The sequence below is a fragment of the Ranitomeya imitator genome, chromosome 2 (assembly GCF_032444005.1).
Source record: "Ranitomeya imitator isolate aRanImi1 chromosome 2, aRanImi1.pri, whole genome shotgun sequence".
In the NCBI taxonomy this organism is placed as follows: Eukaryota; Metazoa; Chordata; class Amphibia; order Anura; family Dendrobatidae; genus Ranitomeya; species Ranitomeya imitator.
This window is the reverse complement of record NC_091283.1, coordinates 134,502,927-134,530,352: the sequence shown is the minus strand read 5'-3', so window position 1 is coordinate 134,530,352 and position 27,426 is coordinate 134,502,927. Positions and strand designations below refer to the sequence as shown.

Genomic DNA, 27,426 nt, shown 5'->3' with positions numbered 1-27,426 from the left:
TTAGTGCACAAACTGGACAGAGCATATGTACAGTATATAATTACAAGTTATTTTCTTTGGAACTAATTATATTGTTCCATGTGTTAAATGAAACGATGTTTGCCTTGTCCACTTACATATACATTAATTTTGATTTCCAAGAGGTGTTCAGAAACAACTACAATTTTATTTTAAAGGTGAAGCCTGCCTCTTCCCTTTCATTTACCTTACCAAGCTATGACCCAAGACAAACATATACATTCCGTGTAAGAAGCCAAATCAATGGATATTGCGGAAACTCCAAATTTTGGAGTGACTGGAGTCAAGCAGTTACCTGGGGAAGGAACGCCACAGTTACTGGTAAGTGAAGAAGGAGATAACGTTAAATATTTCTATTTTTTATTGCCTGACTATATATAAATTAGTTATACTGTATAGATTGTTAATTTATAGTACTAAACTACATACGGTCCATAGAAATATAATTTGCAAAGGCCAATATACAGCTCTGGCAAAAATTAAGAGACCACTGCAAAATTTTCAGTTTGTCTGATTTTTTTCTTTATAGGTATATTTTTGAGTAAAATGTAAATTGTTCTTTTAGTCTATAAACTTCTGACAACATGTCTCCAAATTTCCAAGCAATAAATTTTGTATTTTTTTTCTGACAAAGAAAAATGGCCAGTGCTTTCAGACCTCAAATAATGCAAGCAAACAAAACAAGTTCATAATCATTTAGAAACAGCAATACTAATGTTTTAACTCAGTAAGAGTTCAGAAATCAATATTTTGTGTAATAACCATGATTTTTAATCACAGCTTTCATGTGTCTTGGCATGCTTTCCACTTGTCTTTCACACTGCTTCTGGCACAAAAATTTAAACAGTTCTTGTTTGTTTGATGGCTTGTGACTATCCATCATCCTCTTGATTACATTCCAGAGGTTTTCAATGTGGTTCAGGTCTGGAGATTGGGCTGCCCATGACAGGGTTTTGATGTGGTGATCTCTTAATTTTTGCCAGAGCTGTATATGAAAACAATAGAAATACTGTAATTCTTGTCCCACAAAAAAAACTAATTTTGGTGTAGCTGCTTCAAACTGGTGTGAAAATGACAAAAGTTGCAAAGTTGTTGCGCCACTCCACATTGCACAAAAAAGTTTGTGAGCTTTCAAAGCATTTTACACTACTATTCTCGTGAGAATTGCGCCATTGGTGCTACACAACACATTGAGAAGGGTCCAGTATTCAGATAACTCAGGTATGACCTAGAAATGTCTTCAAGACTTCAGTAAAAGAATTCCAAGCCTTTTTATCAACAGCTTTCATTTTAGCTTCAAACACATAATTGTTCATGAGTTTCCGAATATCCGGAAAGATGCCTTCCTTCAGTTTTACATCTGATAGTCTCTGAAACTTGGCACCCAGGTACTTAAAAGTCTCTCCTTCTTTCAGTATGGCTTTCACAAACTGCTTCATCAGTTTGTCCCCCAAACAGAGGAGTTTAAGAATAGCTTGCTGTTGTTTCCCCCTGGCTGTGTTCAAGTTGGTGGGTCAGGTCTTCCTGTGACTCAATGAGGAGGCAGTGGATGAAGAAGAGTAGGAGGAGGAGGGAACCTGAACAGATAAACATCCAGCAATACTAGGTGGTGGTAGGACATGAGGTAGAATGCATTCTGTCTCTGCCCCAGCTGCCACTACATTTACCCAGGGGGCAGTTAGGGAGATGTAACATCCCTGGCCGTGCTTACTGGTCTACCTATCGGTGGTAATGTGGACCTTGCCACTGATGGGGCTGTGCAATGCACAATTGATTTGGTCTGCAACATGTCTGTGCAGGGCAGGGATGGCCCGCCTGGATAAATAGTGGGGGCTGGGAACAACATACTGTGGGATAACCACCAACATAATTTTTTTTAAACTGTCCGACTCCATCAGTCGGAATGGCAGCATTTCAAAGGCCAGTAATTTTGAAATGCTGTCATTCAGGACCATGACCTGTGGGTGGCTAGGTTGGTATCTCCTCTTTCTCTTGACGATTAGGGGGATGGAAAGCTGAAGACTTCCATGGAATGGTGTGGAGATGCTCAGGGACACTGGTAGTGGTGGTGGTGGTTCTGTCACATCCTCTAAATGTGAGGAGGCAGGTGGCCAAGTTGATCATGAGCAGGAGGAAGAGGCTGAGATTGTAGCAGAAGAAGGAACAGGAGGAGGCTCAAATCTGTCATGCTTTTTAAGATGTGTACTGCACTGCCCCTCTTTCTTGGAATTCAGATGCCTCGTCATACAGGTGGTGCTCAGGTTCAGAACATTTATGTCTCGCTTCAGGGTCTGACGGCACAGAGTGCAAACCACCTGTTGCTTGTCAGCAGCACATTCCCTGAAGAATTGCTACGCTAGAGACCAATTTTGAACTGTCTTTGGTGTGCTTGTAGCAGTGGTGTGGTGGGCAGTAGCAGCCGATGTACTGGCTACGGGCTGCCTGTTGTGCCTTTGCACCCTGCTCCCACTTTTGCTGTGCTGTTGCAGCAGCGTAACCACCTCCTCTTCCTCCGAACTGTGCATGTCATTAGGATAGCCTCCGCTCCATGTGGGGTTTAGGATCTCATCATCCGCTGCATCATTTTCCACCAACTCCTTAACCCTTCCCTTCTTGCCTGTCTGCACACTGCATTAAGACGCTGCAGTTGACAATTGAGTTTCGGCATCATCTGACATGTGCTGCCGTGGTCTACTGACCGTGTACACTAGCCCTCCCGTGTACTCATCATCCAACCTAACAAGTGGTTAGGCATTAGTGCACTCATTCTCTGCCACTTCTGCAGCAGGGGCAGGTGGATGGGCCATGGAAACCCAGCCAGGGGAGTCATTAAAAAGCAGAAGAGACTGGTGCATGACTTGAAGCTCAGACTGCGTTGCTGATTTGCAAGGGGGTGAAGTGGAAGCCAGATGACCATGGTCCTCAGGTACCAACTGTGCCCTTCCTCCACTGGGCCAGGTGGAAGATAATGTGAAGGAAATGTAGCCACTCTCAGCCATCCAATCTAACACCTTTCAACATCTTGTGGCCTCACCATTGGTGCAGCGGTATTCAAGCCTATGAAAGATGCATAACGTCTGGTCACCTGCGTGCACCATAGGAAGGTGTTGAAATTGTGCTTGTAGCAGGTACAGAACAACCACATCCTCTCCTTGCATCAGCTACACCACCACTACCATCAGCAGCTACATCAGCACCACCTAAGGTCACGTCCCTTATTTGATACTCTCCTTAATTTTTTAAATTGATTTTTGTGAACACCACTCGCAAATAGATGACAGAAAAGTAGATTTATTTATTTGCAACAGTACTAGAAAAAAACAGCGGTCCTGAAAACATATGTATTTGGCCTAAAAATGCCAAGTAGACGGATGATACCAATTATTTATTTCGCAGACTAATAAAAATCACACGCCAGGCCTGAAAAATTTGTTTTTTGTGGAATAGAAATGGCAATGATATAGCTGTTGTGATATATTGTTTCACAAAAGTACTAGAAAACAGACACCAGGGCTGAAAAATTATTTTGGGGGCTTAAAAATAATGACACGGCTGATGAGATATGTTCATTTGCAAACATACTACAAAACACACACAAAAAAAAAACAAAAACACAAAATTGAGCTTAAATTGAGTTGGTACACATGCAGAGGTTAAACGCATGTTCACATTGGCCACAAAACTTTGAAACCTACAAGAGAAAAAAGTAAACGAAAGCCCTGGTGTAACGAAGTAAAAAAGCAAAAGGGCATTTAAATAACACAGAGTTTTTAGTAATACTTTTTTTTGATCAAAAAATAGCACAAAAGCCATCCCACCTCGTCACGGTAATTCTGATCGGGACAGTCCTACACTGTCTAATATTAAAACCTTACATTGTGTCAATGTTGACCTCAGTGTGAATAAGGGCAGACAAAGGGAATGGGCCCAACCAGTGAATCACTAGACTGGGGAAGCCTTATATAGTCTCTAGCTCAGAAACAGGGAGGCCACACCCCGGCTTGCTTTCAGAATGCAACAATACAGAGAAAAAAAACCACAAAATTGAGCTTAAATTGAGTTGGTACACATGCAGAGGTTAAACGCATGTTCACATTGGCCACAAAACATTGAAACCTACAAGAGAAAAAAGTAAACGAAAACCCTGATTTAACTAAGTAAAAAAGCAAAAGTGCATTTAAATAACACAGAGTTTTTAGTAATACTGTTTTTTGATTAAAAAAAATAGCACAAAAGCCATCCCACCTCGTCACGGTAACTCTGATCCGGACAGTCCTACACTGTCTAATATTAAAACCTTACATTGTGTCAATGTTGACCTCAGTGTGAATAAGGGCAGATAAAGGGACTGGGCCCAACCAGTGAAACACTAGACTGAACACCAAGGCACACCAAGCCTGAAAAAAAATATTTTTGTGGCCTAGAAATAGCAATGAGCAGGCTGATGCGATATATATTGCTTTGCAAAAGTAGTAGAAAACACACACACCAAGCATTAAAAATTATATTTTGGGGCTTAGAAATGTCAACGACACAGCTGATGCGTTATATTGATTTGCAAAAGTACTATAAAACACACGCCAGGCCTGAAAAAGTGTTTTTGGGGCCTAAAAAAGCCAATGAGATGACTGATATATTGATTTGAAAAACTACTAGAAAACACATACAAGGCCTGAAAAATAATTTTCTTGGCCTAGAGATGGCAATGAGAAGGCTGATGCGATATATTGATTTGCAAAACTACTACAAAACACACACCAGGCCTGAAAAATTATTTTGGGGGCTTAGAAATGGCAACGAAAAGGCTGATATGATATACTGTTTTGCAAAACTACTAAAAAATCTCTGGGGCCTAGAAATGGCAACACCATGGCTGATGTGTTATATTGATTTATCAAAGTACTACAAAAACACGCCAAAAAAAACAGAAGGTATGAACTGGGATATAAACTGGTGTGCATGCAGCATGTAAGCACATGTTCACACAAGCCACTACAGTAGAAAAAAACAAAAGCAGAAACATAATGATTAAATACCCTGCAGTAAATAAATAGCATAGTGCCTGATAATAATGTAAAACACACCTTGCCTGAAAAAGTGTTTATGGAGACTACAAAGGCCAATGAGATGGCTGTGCGACATATTGATTTGCAAAACTACTAGACTACACACACCAGGCCTGAAAAAATATTTTTGGGGTCTGCTAATAGCAATGAGATAACTAATGCCAATAGTTTATTTATCAGACTAATAGAAAACACGCAGTGGCTTCAAGGCCAGTACTCCCACAGGCGGGTGGGTGCAGAATCCACACCACAGCGGCTTAAAGGACAGTACACCCACAGGCCGATGGTGCAGAGTACACACAGTGGCTTAAAGGACAGTACTCCCAAACAGTAGCTACAACAACAGTACTCCCACAGGCGGTGGTGCGGAGTACAGATAGTGGCTTCAAGGATAGTACACCCACAGGAGGCGGGGTGCAGAGTAGACACAGCAGCTTAAAGGACAGTACTCCCAGAGGCTAGGGGTGCAGAGTACATATAGCAGCTTCAAGGACAGTACTCCCATGGCCAGGGTGTGCAGAGTACACACAGCTGCTTCAAGATAGTACTCCCACAGGCGGGAGGATGCAGATTATACACAGTGGGTTAAAGAACAGTACTCTCACAGGTGGAGGGTGCAGGGTATACACAGCGGCTTTTAGCACAGTACTCTCACAGATAGGTTTGCAGAGTACATGCAGTGTCTTTTAAAACAGAAACAGCACATATAAGGATTGCCGAGTACATACAGCGTTGTGTTTGCAGAGTGCGCAGTCAGAATCTGTCCCTTACTCCAGCTGCATCCTACCCTACACTAACGAGAGAATAATGGCTGCTGCACTTGTGATGGGGCATTTATATAGGCCAGGTCACATGGTGCACCAGCCAATCACAGCCTTGCCAATACTTGGCATGGCCGTTATGGCTCTGGAAATGCCCACAGACTAAAAGCTTAATGATTGGCTTGAACAGGAAACCAGACATACAGTAAAATATCGGTGTTTGGTAGCGGACACTCGGTTCCGCTTTGCTCACCCCTAGTGATGAGTCCTATCTCGGCTGTCCCATTCACATAAAAAGCATGGGTACAATGTGTTTCCTTCTTACAAAGAGAGAACTTTGTGATCATTACATATTGACCATCCTTGATCCTCGTAGTTAAGTTTCTTGAGAATAAAGTCTAAATTCTCATAGCTTCAAGTGCACAGAAACTCCTACAGGCACTGAAGCATACTTGCTGCCATTGTGCAGTAGTACAGCTTTCAGACTTTTTTTGGATGAATCAATAAAGAGTCTCCACTCCCTCACATGTTACATTTTTGCATCAGCCCAGGGACATCACTGCACTATATTAGAGCAACGTCTTGAGAAACATATGAAAGGAATTCCTTTTCTATGCTTCTGTACCATGAAAAACAGGTACCAGGGGATGGCAGATTGTTTTCTTTTAGTCTAGAGCCTAAAAGTTCTGCAGAATGTTTAGGAAGGTCCAAGTCCCTGACTAAATATTTACCATATTTTTCGCTTTATAAGACGCACCTGATTATAAGACGCACCCCTAAATTTGGTGAAGAAAAAGAGAAAAAAATAATTTTATGTTAAATGGGGGTCTGTCTTGTAATGCCAGTGTCCGTCTTACAAGTCTTATATATTTGTCCCTCATCCTGGAATCTATATAACCCCCATCCTGGCACATGCCCCCCCTGTGCTGCTAGCACATTTCCCCCTTGTGCTGCTGGCACACTGCCCCCTGTGCTGCTGGCACACTGCCCCCTGTGCTGCTGGCACACCTGCCGCCCCTGTGATGCTGGCACACTGCCCCCTGTGCTGCTGGCACACTGCCTCCCTGTTCTGCTGGCACACTGCCCCCTGTGCTGCTGGCACACCTGCCCCCCTGTGCTGCTGGCACAGTGCCTCCCTGTGCTGCTGGCACACTGCCCCCCTGTGCTGCTGGCACACTGCCCCCTGTGCTGCTGGCACACCTGCCGCCCCTGTGATGCTGGCACACTGCCCCCCTGTGCTGCTGGCACACTGCCTCCCTGTTCTGCTGGCACTGCCCCCTGTGCTGCTGGCACACTGCCTCCCTGTGCTGCTGGCACACTGCCTCCCTGTGCTGCTGGCACACTGCCCCCCTGTGCTGCTGGCACACCTGCCCCCTGTGCTGCTGGCACACTGCTCCCCATCTCATCCTGGATATGGCCCCCCGTCACTGTAAGCCCCCTGCTGGCACGCACATGGCCCCCAAGTCACTACATGCGACCCTGCAGGCATGCACATGACAAAATAACAAACACTTAACTCACCTTCTGATGATGGCTCTGTGCTCCCAGCTCCTGTGCACACTGGGCCCACAGTGATAACATCACTGTGCTGTGCTGATCACATGATCGGATGTCGGCACAGACACAGGAAGAGCTACGGGAGAACTGGGAGCACGAAGCCATCATCAGAAAGTGAGTTAAGTGTTTATTTTATCATGTGCGTGCCTGCAAGGGGCCATGTAGTGACTGGGGGGGGGCCATGTGTGTGCCAGCAGGGGGGCATATACAGAGAGGGGGGCCATGTGTGTACCAGCAGGAAGGCATATAGAGTGACCGGGGGGCATATTCATGATGGGGGGAGTGCAGGCACATGCAATATGCACTGTCCCCCTATCAAGCAACTCGTCGCTGCTTCAGCACCAAGGTGATGGACAGCGGGTGCAGTGAATATTACATGAGGCTACTGAGTGGGAGCACAGGACCTCCTGCTGTCTTATAATCCGAAAAATATGGTAATTTGAGCTTTGAAAAAAGCTGTGGCTCATTGGGACTAGCGTGAAAGTCTTCGTCAGAATCCTGCTCTTCATTCTCTGAATCTTCTGAATCAGGTGAATTTTCAAGTGTCCCTGGAGGTAAAGGGACAGGTATTCCTGGACCGTGAGGCGAAGCACTGACGGGAGGTCCGGATATATAATTTCCTTCTCATTTTTAAGGTTGAATCTCTCCACATTGCATGTACAAAAGTAGCAGTCATCACTATGATTTTTTTTGCAGTTCTCTCCAGATCATAGGCACACCACAGCAAAAGCTTTCTTTCTTCCCGTTAGACCAATGGCATAGTTCTTCTACACAAACAGAACACACTACATGTGGAGTCCACGGCTTGTCCTGATCATCTAGTTTTACACCAAGGTACTCATAAAACACTTTTCTAACAAAGTCCGTAATGTTCCTTCGTTGTTTATTCACTGCAAAACAACTGCAAATGTAGCAAAAGTTTTTGGGTGAATTATGACACCCCCTTGCAGTCATTTCGATCACATTGTTAGAAACAGAAGCTTAATCCACTACAACCACTAAATGCTGAAAGGAATCTTGGTAAGCACACCATCACACTCTTATAAACTCTGTCTAATGGCTGACACCCATCAGTGTAAATAAAATCAGTCCGATGTTGTTCCTGAAAAGTAGGTCAAGTGTCATGCAAGTACAATGAGATTTTTAGCAAGTAGCATCCATCTGACATCCGTATTCAATGCATTTTTAACATCCGCTTTTACATACAGTAATTCTCTGTCATTTTAAGATAGTTTTCTAATAAAACAAGGTTATACAAAGAGATAGATAGATGTCATTGAGATATATGATCAGTGCTTTATATATGTAGTTATCTGTACTTATATTTATTTCAAAATAAAATAAAAAAATAGTGTAATTTTTTTTAACCAGCTGAAGGAAAGCAGAGGGCTGAGAGTTGGTGTTAATAGCCTGGGTAGTGGGTAATAAACATGGAGCTTCCCAGCCTATTAATATCAGCTCACAACTGTCTACTTAGTCTTTACTGGTTATTAATAAGGAGTGACCCTCCAAAAAATAAATTATGTTGTGTGTCCTCTATTATTAATAATAATCAGCAAATGCTAGGCAGACAGCTGAAGGGTGATATAAATAGCCTAAGAAAGGGCCATGGATATTCGCCCCCTCCCAGACTAAGAACAGCAGCCCTCTGCTGCCCCAGAAATGGCGCATTCATAAGATGGGATAATAGTATTTGGGTAGATGTCAGCTTTGTAATGATAGCTGACATGAAGCACAGGGGTTAGTAATAGAGAAGCGGTTATAAGACGCCCCCATTACTAACCCCATAGTCAAATGTAATAAAGACAAACACAGAATATAGTCCTTTATTTAAAATAAAAACTCCAGGACCCTCTTTTATCCATTTATTATTGTATCTATTATTTTATTTAAAATAAAAATAAAAACATAAAATAATCATCACCTGTCAGAACACACTGAGACAAGAGTGAGAACGCTCCTGAAGTGTCTAGTGCTGATGTGGGTAATGTCACTGGAGTTCACCCTGGTCACCTTAATGATGTCACTGTTCACATCATGAGAAAAATTCTCCTCTGCCCACAGCAGCCAATCGCAGCACAACGTCCATTAATTTCTAACCAATCAAATTGCACCAAAATCATCTGCTAAAGGTCACACAGTGGTCAAAGTATGGTGCAACAAAAAACCTACTGTTAGAATCTGTTTTGTTTTTGACCATCTGCCATCTTATTGTGGTTTTCTGGTGCTGGTTTGCCTTTGGTCAGGTGATTGTATTACCCTTTATTACCCAGCATCTGCCTCCCATTCCTTGCTGGACAACAGTGTTAATCTGCTAGACTTCTGGCTAGGTGCTTTGATAGCTTTCTGTGTTTGATATTGTGCAGTTCTGGGATCTGTGGTTCTGCTATCTTTGGTTTCAGTTTTCACTTGGTTTCTACAGGCATCGCTGTGTTTTCTATTAAGAGTTGACCTGTTTTTATACCCAGTCCTTAGATCTTTGAGGGACCTCCTTCCCCCTATCTATAGGTCTTCGCTGAGATTAACCTAGGATTGTCGGTGGGTCAATTCGCAAGGAATGGGTCGCCCACTCCATCGTAGGGTATCAGCCTAGTCTCAGTGCAGGGTCAGTTTTCCCCCTTCTATCCTAGTTCTGTGCTGCAGTTCCATAACACCTAATAACACCTATAGAGTCAGTGTTTTTGAAAAAAACTATGTGATGGAATTTTTTTATATTTTTACTGAGTTCAGCTATCAAAAGTATATAAAAATCGCCTCCTACTTTTTAAACAATTTTACCCTTGCAGACTTGTGTTATTACAACATGTTTGTACAGTTGTTACACAACTCCTGAAATCTATTAGACAGAAAATTTGGAGCTTAAGCATTTTATGCTCCAGGAAGGCTCTTATTCTTAGCTTACTATACTAAGAAAACAAAGGCTAAAAGTCCACAACTTATTTAGTTAGTAGTACTGCAGTGCGCAGGTGTTGGGGCTCTTTGACCTTTTCCGGCACCTGCACACTGCAGTACTTTGCTCTGCCCTCAACAGGGCAGAGAAGTACGCCTGCGCAGAAGCGTGATTCCGGTGAGACTGTGTGGGTGATGCAGGATTGCGTCATTCACAAGAAGCAAGTAGGAGGGCGGTGATCATAAGAAGATGGGAGGTGCCGGACCAAGACCAGCGACAACCATCGGATCGGACCGCCCCACAGGTGAGTATAATAAAACTTATTTTTCAGTTCTTCCAGATGGGGTTGGGGGCTTATATGCAGCATTATATAATGCTGTGTATAAGCCCTGAAAGGTGATGGCCGTATCTTATATCGGCCAAAACTGATGACAGGTTCCCTTTAAAATAATACCTGGGGTGAAGAAATCCGTAGTGTGGTTCTTGTGTAAATCAATGTTAAAAGATTTCAGTTAATGAGATGCCTGTGCTCCAGGGCGGGACTGTAGGCAGTGTATTATCTTCCTGCTCTAAGCCAGAAAAAACAAGAAGAGACCTGCCCACAGGCTGCCCTGAAGCACAAGCAGTCTGTCCCTCTGATGAGGAACATGGTTGTTCTTCAGGGCAGCCTGTGAGAAGGCCTGTCCTTGGTTTCTCTGGCTTAGAGCAGGAAGATGAGACTCTGCCTACAGTCTGCGTCAGAGGGCATCTCAATAACTGAAAAATTCTAACATTGATTTCACAAGAACCACAAGACCGATTTCTTCGCCCCAGGTATCATTTTAATCAGTACAACAGCGTGAACCTGACAATGCCTGTAGTTTACATAGGAAAATCCTGCTGACAGGTTCACTTTAAGGTTTATTCAGACAAGCGTAGTAAACTTATATGTGCTGTGTTAAAATCAGATAGCAAATAGATAGCACATTGACCATGCTAGTACATAAGGCTGTTCAAATAACAGTTTTTCATGTGGACTGAGTGAAGGTGTGAAAAAAGTAGTATTCTCTTCTGTATTTCAGAACTCGCCTATACAAGTCTTTAGGTGCACAAAAAAAAAATCAGATCTCATATACTGTAGATCATTTGGTGCGATTGCGATTTTTACAGAAAAATTGCAATTATTAACATAGGAAACTTTAGTTACTGCTGATATATAAAAACGTATGCCATATAGATGTAAACAATAAACATATGGATGACAATATGGGTAAAAAATTATTATTGATTTTTTTTTTTAAATTAAAATCAGATGATTATTTTTTTTTACATGTCTGAACCAGGCCTTAATCTAACATTGAAACACTTTAATTTCTTTTCACTTTGGTGATTTTTTTTTTCTTTTCAGATGAGCAGCCATCAACATTTGTTAAAGCATTTGTTATCCTCGTTGTTACATTTTTGTTGCTGGTAGTTGTGGTTCTTGTGATTAGGACAGATAGGTAAGTCAGATTTACAATGATACATTTTCCTGCGTTTTCATTGTTTTATAATTATGTTTCAGTCAGAGGAATAATAGTGACAAAGAAGAAAATGGGACAAATACATGTGTAATATAATTGTGCTACACAATTGCTTTTGTTAATAATTTGCTTTACATGATAAAATTCCCTATAAAGAGATTCTCATCATTTTGCCAAGTGCTGATTAAAGCCTATGAAGCTATAACCCCAAAACTTTCATATTTTCTAAAAAACAAACAAAAACAAATAGGAAAAGTCATGCCACATTCACACTAGATTTTATTCATTTAGCTTGTACTTGATGGCTTTTTGAGCACCGGGATCGACAGTGTGATTAAAGTTTAATTTGCATTAGTAAAGTTTGCCAGTAAAATATATATAATAGATATAATAAATATGATATTTTATAGAGACATAACAAACATAACTAAGGCCCTATACATATGAAATAAAGCACAAAACCCCAAGATGGGTGGAATTCAGGCACAGCTATACTCTCTTTTTTTCTTTTACAAAATCAACAACAAATTTGACACATGGATCCAAGGGATGTGCAAAACACCAAATCGTTATACAGGTCCTTCTCAAAAAATTAGCATATAGTGTTAAATTTCATTATTTACCATAATGTAATGATTACAATTAAACTTTCATATATTATAGATTCATTATCCACCAACTGAAATTTGTCAGGTCTTTTATTGTTTTAATACTGATGATTTTGGCATACAACTCCTGATAACCCAAAAAACCTGTCTCAATAAATTAGCATATCAAGAAAAGGTTCTCTAAACGACCTATTACCCTAATCTTCTGAATCAACTAATTAACTCTAAACACATGCAAAAGATACCTGAGGCTTTTATAAACTCCCTGCCTGGTTCATTACTCAAAACCCCCATCATGGGTAAGACTAGCGACCTGACAGATGTCAAGAAGGCCATCATTGACACCCTCAAGCAAGAGGGTAAGACCCAGAAAGAAATTTCTCAACAAATAGGCTGTTCCCAGAGTGCTGTATCAAGGCACCTCAATGGTAAGTCTGTTGGAAGGAAACAATGTGGCAGAAAACGCAGTACAACGAGAAGAGGAGACCGGACCCTGAGGAAGATTGTGGAGAAGGACCGATTCCAGACCTTGGGGAACCTGAGGAAGCAGTGGACTGAGTCTGGTGTGGAAACATCCAGAGCCACCGTGCACAGGCGTGTGCAGGAAATGGGCTACAGGTGCCGCATTCCCCAGGTAAAGCCACTTTTGAACCATAAACAGCGGCAGAGGCGCCTGACCTGGGCTACAGAGAAGCAGCACTGGACTGTTGCTAAGTGGTCCCAAGTACTTTTTTCTGATGAAAGCAAATTTTGCATGTCATTCGGAAATCAAGGTGCCAGAGTCTGGAGGAAGACTGGGGAGAAGGAAATGCCAAAATGCCTGAAGTCCAGTGTCAAGTACCCACAGTCAGTGATGGTGTGGGGTGCCATGTCAGCTGCTGGTGTTGGTCCACTGTGTTTCATCAAGGGCAGGGTCAATGCAGCTAGCTATCAGGAGATTTTGGAGCACTTCATGCTTCCATCGGCTGAAATGCTTTATGGAGATGAAGATTTCATTTTTCAGCACGACCTGGCACCTGCTCATAGTGCCAAAACCACTGGTAAATGGTTTACTGACCATGGTATTACTGTGCTCAATTGGCCTGCCAACTCTCCTGACCTGAACCCCATAGAGAATCTGTGGGATATTGTGAAGAGAAAGTTGAGAGACGCAAGACCAAACACTCTGGATGAGCTTAAGGCCGCTATTGAAGCATCCTGGGCCTCCATAACATCTCAGCAGTGTCACAGGCTGATTGCCTCCATGCCACGCCGCATTGAAGCAGTCATTTCTGCCAAAGGATTCCCGACCAAGTATTGAGTGCATAACTGAACATTATTATTTGTTGGTTTTTTTGTTTGTTATTAAAAAACACTTTTATTTGATTGGATGGGTGAAATATGCTAATTTATTGAGACAGGTTTTTTGGGTTATCAGGAGTTGTATGCCAAAATCATCAGTATTAAAACAATAAAAGACCTGACAAATTTCAGTTGGTGGATAATGAATCTATAATATATGAAAGTTTAATTGTAATCATTACATTATGGTAAATAATGAAATTTAACACTATATGCTAATTTTTTGAGAAGGACCTGTACATATCTATGAGGTCTACAATTTTCAAATCATATACGCGCTGTGAATTGATTCATTACAGAAAACTATTGATAAACAGTAAACAGAAATTGTTATAAAGTGTTAGTTTAGAAACATAATAATACATACAATTTAACATTTATAATAAATATAATATTTTAATATTAATATCAGCTCAGCCATACTTGGTATAGATGACTTTATACATTTATTTTTTTGGGTGATTATGAATCCTACAATATTCTACCATCTGACAACACTGTTGTCTCTCGGGCCAGCTTCACATGTCTGCATTTCACGGTCCATATACGGACTATAATGTAGGTCTACTGATCCAATATGGGTTAGGAGACCTGCTGTCGGCCCAGAAATTGTCGTCCATACACAGACCATCAACTGCGCACATTTGAAGCCAGGGTAGAATGATATTTTTCATTGCTGCTAAGTGACACCTAATTTCAGATTTTCATTTTTATAGGATTTGGTTGATTCTTGTTCCACAAATTCCAAATCCCGGTAAAAAGTTTGAAGACCTTTTCAAGACCTATGACAACAACTTCCAGGTAAACAGTTTTCTAGGACACTGTAGTCAGGGTTTCTGTGTGGTCTAAAATAACAACACACAGAAACTTTATAAATTATAAATGTTATCAAGAAAAAACCCCAACAATCCTGTATTATATAGCTGACAGCCTGCTACAACAGCAGAACTTAAGTGTTAGGAGATGATCATGAGCATTTAACTCCATGTATGCTGCTATGAATAGCAACAGTGGCATCTAAATGGTTGACAAAGGGAGAGGGCTTCCTCTTTGACCCTGGTGGTGTGATGTAAGGGTGGACCATAGCATCCCTGCACAGAATGTAGAGACATCGCAAACATAACTAAGGCCCTATACATATGAAATAAAGCACAAAACCCCAAAATGGGTGGAAGTCGGTCACAGCTATACTCTCTTTTTTTCTTTTACAAAATCAACAACAAATTTGACACATGGATCCAAGGGATATGCGAAACACCAAACCGTTATGCATATCCATGAGGTCTACAATTTTCTAATCATATACGCGCTGTGATTTGATTCATTACAGAAAACTATTGATAAACAGTAAACAAAAATTGTTATGAAGTGTTAGTTTAGAAACATAACTGAGGGAGGGTGGTCGATGCAGCCAGTTCCCAAAGTATTGCGGTAAGAGGGATGGACCCTACAGGATAACATCTATATATGGGAAGGCTAGAAGATCCTATTGGCTACGGGGATGAGGGGTGGAGGGGACACAACCCCTCTTTGAAAAAGGGAAAGCCAATCCAAGGCATATGAGGCAGAACTTGTTGGCTACTAAGGATGTTTGCTCCACAGTCTGGGACACCCCTATCAGTGTCCACCATTCCTTAGCGGACAGAGTTGAGTACTTTGCATTATATCCAATTAAAATCACTGCTCTCCGGTACTTGTCTGTGGCCATCAAGCAATGCACGGTACAGCGGTGTATTGCTTCCCTGTTTCAAAGAGGGGTTGAGTTATAATCATGTGACCTGGACACACAGTGATGACATCACTGTGCTGTGCCAATCACATGATCGAATGTCAGCACAGACACAGGAAGAGCCACGGGAGAACTGGGAGCATGGAGCCATCATCAGAAGGTGAGTTAAGTGTTTGTTATTTTATCATGTGCCTGCCAGCAGGGGGCATATAGTGACTGGGGGGGGGGGCGCTATGTGTGTGCCTGCCGGGGTAGGCATGTAGTGACTGGGGGGGCCATGTGTGTGCCTGCAGGGGGGCATATTCATGATGGGAGGAGGGGGAGTGCAGGCACATGTAATATGCACTGCTCCCCTGTCAACCAACTTGGCGCAGCTTCAGCACTGAGGTGATTGACAGGGGGTGCAGTGAATATTACATGAGGCTAATGAGCAGGAGCACATGACCTCCCGCTGTCTCTGCAGCCAGCCCACTCCAGCCCCCTGACGCCACTCCAGAACCGCCCCCCTCCTCTACAGCACAGCACTTCACACAGATTCGGATTATAAGACGCACCCCCCCACTTTCCCCCAAAATTTGGGGGAACAAAAGTGCGTCTTATAATCCAAAAAATACGGTACATATTTTTAATATACAATGTTAGCTGGTATCTGTATAACGCCTAGGTTAATTAAGCAATTTATAGACTTATGACTTATATTGTATGGTCCTGTTATACTATATCTAGCTCTTCACATACTGTACTTGTATGTAGCCTGATGTTACAACTTACTGATTAATTGCTGTTATTGGCTAGTTACTGTATATACATGTGTTGCAGGTCTCGCTTTTTAATTGACATACCATGTCTTACCCTTTATGACGTTTTTATCTGTTTGGGTGTGCACCCCTTCTTCCATTCGTATATCGAATGCACACCATCTTTGAATAAAGTTTAGCATTTTTCCACATTTATGTGATTTATTAACTACATGATCCAGTTTATACTCGCTACATACTGACTAATACATTTTTTCGACAAACACAAAGTATACCTGCAGCGCTGAAAGTGTTTCCTATTTCCACAGTTGATTCTCTAGGATTGAAAAAAGCTTTCCTAACTATTACCACATAAATTGACATATATCAGGTTTAAAAAATGGGGCTCTGTCAAGAAGATGAAAAAAGGCTTCAACTGTAAGGGGTTAAAGAGAATCTTTCAGCAGTTGGATCATGTTGAAGTAGCTACATCATGGAATTGTGGCTGTGGAGCTTAATAAAACATCACCAGATATTTGTCTATGGGGGCGAGTACTTCCCTTGTATGAGGTTGACCAATAAAGAAGTTGTCACACAGAAGAGAAAAGAACACGCCTCAGAAAGTCAAAAGAACATGCCTTCTCCTGTGAGACTTGTAGTGAAAGACAGATTGCTCTCTCTGATCTCACTGCAGAGCTATGTGTGACAAAAAAATGCTGAGAGCAAGAGCAGAGATGGGTGTGATTACTAACACTTCTTCATGTAATCACACACAGCTCTGAAGAGAGACCAATGATGAGAGCAGACTGTTTGTAATTTGTCTCACACAAATGACATGTATGGCGCTACAGAGTGCTTCCTTTTTTACTTTAGTGTATATGAGTTGGTGACTCTAGGTTAGCACCTGTTCACACTTAGTCTATGTTTGGATGTGACGGTCAGTTTTCTGAAATTTGTCTTCATTAGCCTTCTGACTGAGCACTCCGCCTTTAAGCCACAGGTGTTTTTAATCAAAGCAGGACCACTACCCCTCCACAGAGAGATAGATTTTAGTCTAAGAGAGCACTCATATTAGGTTCCCATACAGATGAAGACTTTATTCTATGAGAGGAATGGCATTGTTAGTTCCAGGAAGCGAGAAACGCCTTAACGTGGCTTTCAGGTACACATGAATTGGCCAATTTATGCGCTAAGCTTTCTCAATTTTTCATATTTCTAATGCAGTAATGCAATTTGATTTTCATATTTCATATTTGCATGCTATGGTGCTACAGAGTGCTGCCTTTTTTACTTTAGTGTATATGAGTTGGTGACTCTAGGTTAGCACTTGTTCACACTTAGTTTGTTTGGATGTGATGGTCAGTTTTTTTAAAATTTGTATTCACACAAGAAATACATAGTGGATGCATTCCTAAAACGGAAAGTACTTGCAAGCAGCATAATACAAAGAATAGCAGGTTTACCCAGAATCCTTTGCAGTAGGCGGAGCTATGCAAATCATCTCTTTCCACCCCAGTCTAATCCACAGCGCTTGGAACCGCCAAGCGTGCAATGCTGCGGATTAGTTTCTAAATTTACACAGCCAACCAATTCCTACCTGTGGACACGTGTTTCGGGCTTTAGGCCCTCATCAGCACAGGGCTGGAATTGGTTGGCTGTATGGAGTGGGGCTCGGTGAGCAAGCGATACACACATGCTAGCCACCTTAGGGAGAGACCCAAGTTGGGCTAAATGTAGCGGGACGAAAGAGACCGAAAAGCCGAAAAACTAATCCGCAGCATTGCACGCTTGGCGGTTCCAAGCGCTGTGGATTAGACTGGGGTGGAAAGAGATGATTTGCATAGCTCCGCCTACTGCAAAGGATTCTGGGTAAACCTGCTATTCTTTGTATTATGCTGCTTGCAAGTACTTTCCGTTTTAGGAAAGCATCCACTATGTATTTCCTTTAAGTAGAGGGCTTTTCGGTCTCTTTCGTCCCGCTACATTTAGCCCAACTTGGGTCTCTCCCTAAGGTGGCTAGCATGTGTGTATTCACACAAGAGAAAGCCTGTTCTAAGTTGTTGGGGGGTATGTTATTTTTTTCTTGCATGACACCTCCAGTTTATCATTGGTCAAAGTCATGAAGTACATGCTCCAAGAGAAAGATCTCTGCTAACTCCCAGGTGGACTTATCATAAATTATAACCTAAACCTTACAAGTTAATATCTTTGCAGCAGAGATGAGAAATTACAAAATAAAAACTTTGTTTTATTCTGCTCTGCAACCACTATTCCATGATGTGGCCAGTTTAACATGCTCAGACTGGCGAAAGGTCCCCTTTAAGCTATCAAATTACACTTGAAAATGTAATAAATCTGATAACTGTTCATATTGAGTTTCATAATGCTTTTTTGTTATAGGAATGGCTCGGAATTTCAAAAAAAGATGTGGAGAACTTGCAGACCAATTATACTGAGACGCTTTGCACAGTCACTGAAGACCCTGACTGCACTGGGCCAGATGGGAAAAATCCTATAATAACCTCCCCTACAAAGTGACTCACATGCAAGCAAATCAGTGCGGGGCAGAGAGTTAGCTGCACACAGTCTTGTAAATAATGGCCAATGCTTAATTATTTGGAGAGTTTTCCGGCATTGTTGTAGTTGCTGGCCTTTGTTTTATACTTGAAGTGATAGCGACAGTTTTGATAATTATTCCTTGTTTTACAGATATGACAGTTCTTACCTCAGACATACAACAGCTTAAAGTGAATAGATAAAAACTCAATGTAATAATTAGGTTAATGAAGCAATTGCTTATAATGTACATTCGAGGTAGACAAAGCACATTTTATGTCCTCCCCTATTAGACTTTTGTAGCCTGCTATTTAACCCTTACACATTGAAACTCTGCATCTGAAAGTGCAGTGGAGTACACTTTCCAGTACAACTGTGCACAATTTTATTCATTTCTTAGTACCAGTCACTTGCAGATATACAGGTGCTTCTCACAAAATTAGAATATCATCGAAAAGTTATTTTATTTCAGTTCTTCAATACAAAAAGAAGTGAAACTCATATATTATATACAGGCATTACAGAGTGATCTATTTCAAATGTTTATTTCTGTTAATGTTGATGATCATGGCTTACAGCCAATGAAAACCCAAAAGTCATTATCTCAGTAAATTAGGATACTTTATAACACCAGCTTGAAAAATGATTTTAAAATCCGAAATGTTGGCCTACTGAAATGTATGTTCTGTAAATGCACGCAATACTTGGTCGGGGCTCATTTTGCACCAATTACTGCATCAATGCGGCGTGGCGTGGAGGCGCTCAGCCTGTGGCACTGCGGAGGTGTTATGGAAGCCCAGGTTGCTTTGATAGCAGCCTTCAGCTCATCTGGATTGTTGGGTTTGGTGTCTCTCATCTTCCTCTTGACAGTACCCCATAGATTCATTGTGGGGTTAAGGTCACATGAGTTTGCTGGCCAATCAAGCACAGTGATACTGTTGTTTTTAAGCCAGGTATTAGTAATTTTGGCAGTGTGGACAGGTGCCAAGTCCTGCTGGAAAATGAAATTTCCATCTCAAAAAAGCTTGTCGGCAGAGGGAAGCATGGAGTGCTCTAAAATCTCCTGGTAGATGGCTGCGCTGACTTTGGTCTTGATAATACACAGTGGACCTTCGCCAGTAGATGACATGGCTCCCCAAACCATCACTAATTGTGGAAACATCACACTAGACCTCAAGCAGCTTGGATTGTGGACTCTCCACTCTTCATCCAGACTCTGAGCAACCCCTGTAGTTCAGTCTTAGTGGTGTTGGTGTGTGCATCAGTATGTTGCCTGGTCCCTTATCCTTAGTCTGTTAACATTATTCCATTATCCTGTGTTCACATTAGCCTAGTATAGATTGAATCCTGAAACCACGTCTGCGGTACCTATACCCGGTCTCGGTGCAGCCAGTCCCATTTCCGTTGTCCCTGGTCCATGTGCAGCCAGCTCCAGAACTGTCTCCTAATATCTACGAGTGTGAACAAGAACCTACCTTCAACATCCAAGTTGTCCGTACAGTCCAGCAGTCTCTGTATCATGCTATTCAGATACCTCGGTCATATCTCCCTGTGTCAGTGAACCCCAACACCTGGGAGTGGAAGCTGCAATACCGGCGCCTGCCTAGGAGTAGAAACCTGGTGACTACCTGCAGCCTAGTCTGTCTACACCAGAAGTTCCAGCGAACACCAGGTAGCCGCTTAGCTAAGCTCCTTAATAGGTAATCACATCTACAGAGAACAAGGAGTGTATACATAAAATCAATAAAGTTTATAATACATAAAATTATTCAAGTATATACTGGATGCCTCAATCCAAACTAGAGGACCAGAAGGTAATAACACACCACAAAGTATTCCATATTACATATTGTGTGACAGGGTTATATATTCCCTCTGGAAAAGCAACTATATTTCATGGATAAACCTAAAAATTACCATATATATTTGTATCCTACAACTGCTCATATCTCCATAAAGATTGCTTCCCTAAGTTCCTATATGAAGATCAAATAGCAAAGACTGGCTTTATGCCTAGTAAATAACCACTGTCTAAAGTGTATAAAGTAGCAAAGATTACCTGAGTGGCGTGTGTTCCCTGCTGCGTCTAACCCAGACGCACGTTTCGCCTATCCTTAATAGGCAAGTCCGGCCCCGTGGCACAGTGGGTCCGCGAACCACATGCGCTTCCTGCAGGTGTGACAGATTGCAGTTAATTATTCCAAAGGGTGCGTAACCAAGTATTAAGCTGAGGGTGCCAATAATTTTTTTATGGCCCAATTTTTTGGGGTTGAAATGATGTCCAATTTGCCTTTTTTTCAGGTTTTTTTTGTGTTTCAACTCACACAAACGAAATAAATTTATTAAATAAACTTTTGTATAACAAAAATGTGTAATTGCAATAATTTTCTGGGAGACATACTGTATAAACTCGAGTATAAGCCGTAAGAATAGGAGTACACTAGGAGCATATAGGTAATTAGATAATAATAATACTTTATTAATACACATATAATTTACATATTAATTTTGAAGTGCAGAGAATATACAAAAAATACAATTAAATACAGTGCTCAAGGATGGTAAAAAGTGAGTGCCGGCCGGCGATACTTAAGGGTGCCACATACACTCAGGGGCATCTCCCCTTGAAAAAGCAACTTCATCTGTGGGCGAAACGCGCGTCGGGGGTTGTGCTTGTGGATCCCATCCGGTGTGCCCCGTCCTGGTGCCTGCATTGGTAAGAGCTGCTTTCACAAACCGGTCATTTCACGCCGCCAGGCATCTTATATGCATAGCTTGACAGGTATTCATAGTAGCATATCTCTTCCACTATTGGCATGCATGCTGGCTCCTTAGACGGCGCACACTGGGGGATACCCACTCACTTTTTACCATCCTTGAGCACTGTATTTAATTGTATTTTTTGTATACTCTCTGCACTTCAAAATTAATATGTAAATTATATGTGTATTAATAAAGTATTATTATTATCTAATTACCTATATGCTCCTAGTGTACTCCTATTCTTATGGAGTTGGTTTTCTTTCTTGGTGAAGGGCTGTTTGGCACTACTTAGTGCTTCTATCTCCCCCTCGGTATCTAGTATGTTGCCTGGTTTTGGTATCATTCGAGTATAAGCCGACCTGAATATAAGCCGACCCCCCTAATTTTGCCACAAAAAAACTGGTAAAACTTAATGACTTGAATATAAGCCTAGGGTGGAAAATGCAGAAGCTACTGGTAAATTTCAAAAATAAAAATAGATACCAATAAAAGTAAAATTAATTGAGACATCAGTAGGTTAAGTGTTTTTGAATATCCATATTGAATCAGGAGCCCCATATAATGCTCCATACAGTTTATGATGGGCCCCATAAGATGCTCCATATTAAAATATGCCCCATATAATGGTGCACAAATGTTGATTATGGCCCCATAAGATGCTCCATACAGACATTTGCCCCGTATAATGCTCCAAAATTGCTGATTATGGCCCCATAATATGCTCCATAGAGATATCTGCCCCATATAATGCTGCACATGGCCCCATAGAGATATTTGCCCCATATAACGCTGCACATGGCCCCATAAGATGCTCCATACAGACATTTGCCTCATATAATGCTGCACATGGCCACATAGAGATATTTGCCCCATATAATGCTGCACATGGCCCCATAAGATGCTCCATACAGACATTTGCCCCAAATGCTGTTGCTGCGATTAAAAAAAAAAAATGATGGCTGCCGCTGTGTCTTCCCCGTCTTGGGCACTGACGTTCAGGCAGGGGGCGGCGCGCACACTAATCGCATCACCGCGCCCTCTGACCTGAGCATCACTGCAGAGGATGGGGAAGATGCAGCGGCGGCTCTTGGTGGAACAGGTGAATATCGTGCACTGCCCCCGCCATACTCACCTGTCCCTGGACGTCCCTAGTTCTCCGGCGCCGACAGCTTCTTCCTGTCATGAGCGGTCACATGGTACCGCTCATTACAGTAATGAATATGCGGCTCCACCCCTATGGGAGTGGAGCCGAGTCCATATTCATTACTGTAATGAGCGGTACCATGTGACCGCTCACTACAGGAAGAAGCTTTCAGCATCCGGAGAACTGGGGACGTCCAGGGACCGCGCCAGGAGCAGGTGAGTATTACTACACAGCTGCTCCCCGTCCCCTACCGACCCCTGGGTATGACTTGAGTATAAGCCGAGAGGGGCAATTTCAGCCCCAAAAAAATGGGCTGAAATTCTTGGCTTACACTCGAGTATATACGGTACTTTTTTTTGGAACAATTTCAAGGGTGCTAATACTTTTGGACATGATTGTAAATATATATATATATATATATATATATATATATATAAAATCGGAACAGCATCAAGTGTTACCTTACAGATTAAGCAAAGCTCTCCCAACCAGCATTCTAATGGTCTCCAATGATAGAATCAACAAAAGGAAAGCAGCACAAAAAAAAAAAAGAAAATAGGTGGACTTTAATGCCTGAACGGCATGGCAACATTTCGGATGTAATATCCTTTTTCAATCCACCTATCGTCTTCTTTTTTTTTTCTGTGCTGCTTTCCTTTTTTTAAATTGTTTATATATATATATATATATATATATATATATATATATATATATATACATACACACATATACACACACACAGTACAGACCAGAAGTTTGGACACACCTTTTTTCTGTATTTTCATGACTATGAAAATTGTACATTCACACTGAAGGCATCGAAACTATGAATTAACACATGTGGAATTATTTACTTACCAAAAAAGTGTGAAACAACTGAAATTATGTCTTCTAGGTTCTTCAAAGTAGCCACCTTTTGCTTTGATTACTGCTTTGCACACTTTTGGCATTCTCTTGATGAGCTTCAAGAGGTAGTCACCGGAAATGGTTTTCACTTCACAGGTGTGCCCTGTCAGGTTTAATAAGTGGAATTTCTTGCCTTATGAATGGGGTTGGGACAATCAGTTGTGATGTGCAGAAGTCTGGTGGATACACAGCTGACAGTCCTACTGAATAGACTGTTAGAATTTGTATTATGGCAAGAAAAAAGCAGCTAAGTAAAGAAAAACGAGTGGCCATCATTGCTTTAAGAAATGAAGGTTAGTGAGTCTGAAAAGTTGGAAAAAATTTGAAAGTGTCCCCAAGTGCAGTTGCAAAAACCATAAAACGCAACAAAGAAACTGGCTCACATGAGGACCGCCCCAGGAAAGAAAGACCAAGAGTCACCTCTGCTTCTGAGGATAAGTTTATCCGAGTCACCAGCCTCAGAAATCGCAGGTTAAACAGCAGCTCAGATTAGAGACCAGGTCAATGCCACACAGAGTTCTAGCAGCAGACATCTCTACAACAACTGCTAAAAGGAGACTTTCTGCAGCAGACCTTCATGGTAAAATAGCTGCTAGGAAACCACTGCTAAGGACAGGCAACAAGCAGAAGAGACTTGTTTGGGCTAAAGAACACAAGGAATGGACATTAGACCAGTGGAAATCTGTGCTTTGGTCTGATGAGTCCAAATTTGAGATCTTTGGTTCCAACCACCGTGTCTTTGTGCGACGCAGACAAGGTGAACGGATGGACTCTATATGCCTGGTTCCCATCGTGAAGCATGGAGGAGGAGGTGTGATGGTGTGGGGGTGCTTTGCTGGTGACACTGTTGGGGATTTATTCAAAATTGAAGGCATACTGAACCAGCATGGCTACCACAGCATCTTGCAGCGGCATGCTATTCCATCCGGTTTGCGTTTAGTTGGACCATCATTTATTTTCAACAGGACAATGATCCCAAACACACCTCCAGGCTGTGTAAGGGCTATTTGACCAAGAAGGACAGTGATGGGGTGCTACGCCAGATGACCTGGCTTCCACAGTCACCAGACCTGAACCCAATCGAGATGGTTCGAGGTGAGCTGGACCGCAGAGTAAAGGCAAAAGGGCCAACAAGTGCTAAGCATCTCTGGGAATTCCTTCAAGATTGTTGGAAGACTATTCCTGGTGACTACCTCGTGAAGATCATCAAGAGAATGCCAAGAGTGTGCAAAGCAGTCATCAAAGCAAAAGGTGGCTACTTTGAAGAACCTAGAATATAAGACATATTTTCAGTTGTTTCACACTTTTTTGTTAAGTATATAATTCCACATCTGTTAATTCACAGTTTTGATGCCTTCAGTGTGAATGTACAATTTTCATGGTCATGAAAATACAGAAAAATCTTTATATATATATATATATATATATATATATATATATATATATATATATTAGGGATCTCACTCACTCAGGTGCAACGGCTGAATACTCAGGAGGCACGTTCCATTAAAAGTTCACAGGGTTTATTGCTTCATAAACCACATGGCAAAAATAACAGAAAACAAATAGCCTTTGGCTCAGGAAAGAAAAGCGAGTGTCCAGTCCTTCAGGCTCAGTCTGGAGCCTTAACACACTCAGGAGGGTTTCACCTCCACACATATCTGCTGTGTAAAGCATTAGCCTGACTTATATAGAGCTAACCACACCCAGGAACCCATCACATGATTAGACATGTGGTCTGACATCACCACAGGTCCTGAAACACACACATATATATATATATATATATATATATATATACATGGTTATGTGCAATAAAGAAATACTCCGGGCTACATCACAGCGACACGCCACCTATGTGACACATACCTCCCGTCGACTACACACCCTTTAGCCATGCTACTAATATTAATATATATATATATATATTATATACATATATACATATATATATACATATACACTAGATGGTGGCCCGATTCTAATGCATCGGGTATTCTAGAATATGCATGTCCATGTAGTATATTGCACAGTCCACATAGTATATTGCCCAGCTACGTAATATATTGCCCATCCACGTAGTATATTGCACAGTCACGTAGTATATTGCCCAGCCAAGTAGTATATTGCCCAGTGACGTAGTATATTGCCTAGTGACGTAGTATATTGCGCAGCCACGTAGTATATTGCCCAGTTACGTAGTATATTGCCCCATGACGTAGTATATTGCCCAGTGACGTAGTATACAGCACAGAGCCACAGTAAGCACAACGCACCAGCCCATTTCCTTTATACCAAGGATGAGCAACACTCCAAACTTAATGAAAACATACTGACAATAGAGTTATTAGACTCCACCTAGTCATGAAGCGTTAGAATTTAAAAAAATATCTTTATTAAAATATAAAACACACACAATTAAAAATGCCTCACAATCAGAAATAATAATGACATGACAGAGAACAGCGGAGTAAAGGCTGTACAGACAGACAAAAATCAATCCTGTTACGTTGTATACAGGGGCGGACTGGGCCGGGTGACAGGAATGCATCTGCCCCCCGGGCCGGTGCGTGAGCAGGTACACAGGGCCGCTGGAGGAGCAGCAGCGATTTTAATACATAGCACGCCGCATCCCTCCAGCCGGCCCTGTGTGTGCGCGTTGCCTGCTCTGACAAGTGCCGCGGCGGCCCGCACTAGTGTGCGAGCACGGCCGCGGTCCTCATTCCTGCGCGTGCTCCTCTGTTTCCCATGTCAGAGTGGGCAAGCAGGAGACCATGCGCTCGCGCGGTGGCGCGGTCTTCGATCCTGCGCGTGCTTGTCTGCTGCCGCCTGCCCATGTCAGAGCAGGCAAGCACGAGACCATGCGCGCACATGCTGATATTTGAAAAGCCGGCGCGCATAGCCTGACTGTGTCTGACGCTGGCCGGCCTGCACCAGCGTCAGAGAAGCCTGCTCACCAATGCCTGGGGCTGGGATCCTCTTCACCGCCGATGCTGGACAGGACCCGACCCTGGACAGGACCCGACCCACCTCAGTTCTTCATCCCCCGACCTCCCCCCCAATCTCAGGGACCTGGGTGAGTCCGAAGATGATTTTTTTAATGTATATACAGCAGTATTGCCTATATAATGTGTATAGACTGCTATATATACATTATATAGGTAATACTGCTGTATATAATCACTATACCACTATAATGCATGTATAGCAGTCTATATCTTATATAGGTAACACTGCTACTGATGCGTATATACCTTTTATAGGTGACACTGCGGTGTGTGTGTGTATGTATGTATATGTATGTATATATATATACACACATATATGTACATATACAGTGGGGCAAAAAAGTATTTAGTCAGTCAGCAATAGTGCAAGTTCCACCACTTAAAAAGATGAGAGGTGTCTGTAATTTACATCATAGGTAGACCTCAACTATGGGAGACAAACTGAGAAAAAAAAATCCAGAAAATCACATTGTCTGTTTTTTTAACATTTTATTTGCATATTATGGTGGAAAATAAGTATTTGGTCAGAAACAAAATTTTATCTCAATACTTTGTAATATATCCTTTGTTGGCAATGACAGAGGTCAAACGTTTTCTGTAAGTCTTCACAAGGTTGCCACACACTGTTGTTGGTATGTTGGCCCATTCCTCCATGCAGATCTCCTCTTGAGCAGTGATGTTTTTGGCTTTTCGCTTGGCAACACGGACTTTCAACTCCCTCCAAAGGTTTTCTATAGGGTTGAGATCTGGAGACTGGCTAGGCCACTCCAGGACCTTGAAATGCTTCTTACGAAGCCACTCCTTCGTTGCCCTGGCGGTGTGCCTTCATGTTGAAAGACC

The 27,426-nt window shown here is 42.0% G+C and overlaps 1 protein-coding gene across 1 annotated transcript in view; it reads left to right on the top strand.

Annotated features, from left to right (window-relative positions):
- Positions 1-21,125, top strand: part of IL2RG (interleukin 2 receptor subunit gamma) — a 54,240-nt gene extending 33,115 nt beyond the window's left edge. The window contains exons 5-8 of the mRNA XM_069747292.1: positions 177-339; positions 11,680-11,773; positions 14,460-14,544; positions 18,610-21,125. Of these exons, the coding sequence (XP_069603393.1) occupies positions 177-339; positions 11,680-11,773; positions 14,460-14,544; positions 18,610-18,747 (480 nt within the window). The 3' untranslated portion in view covers positions 18,748-21,125. The remainder of the gene's footprint in view (positions 1-176; positions 340-11,679; positions 11,774-14,459; positions 14,545-18,609) is intronic.
- The last annotated feature ends 6,301 nt before the right edge of the window (positions 21,126-27,426 follow it).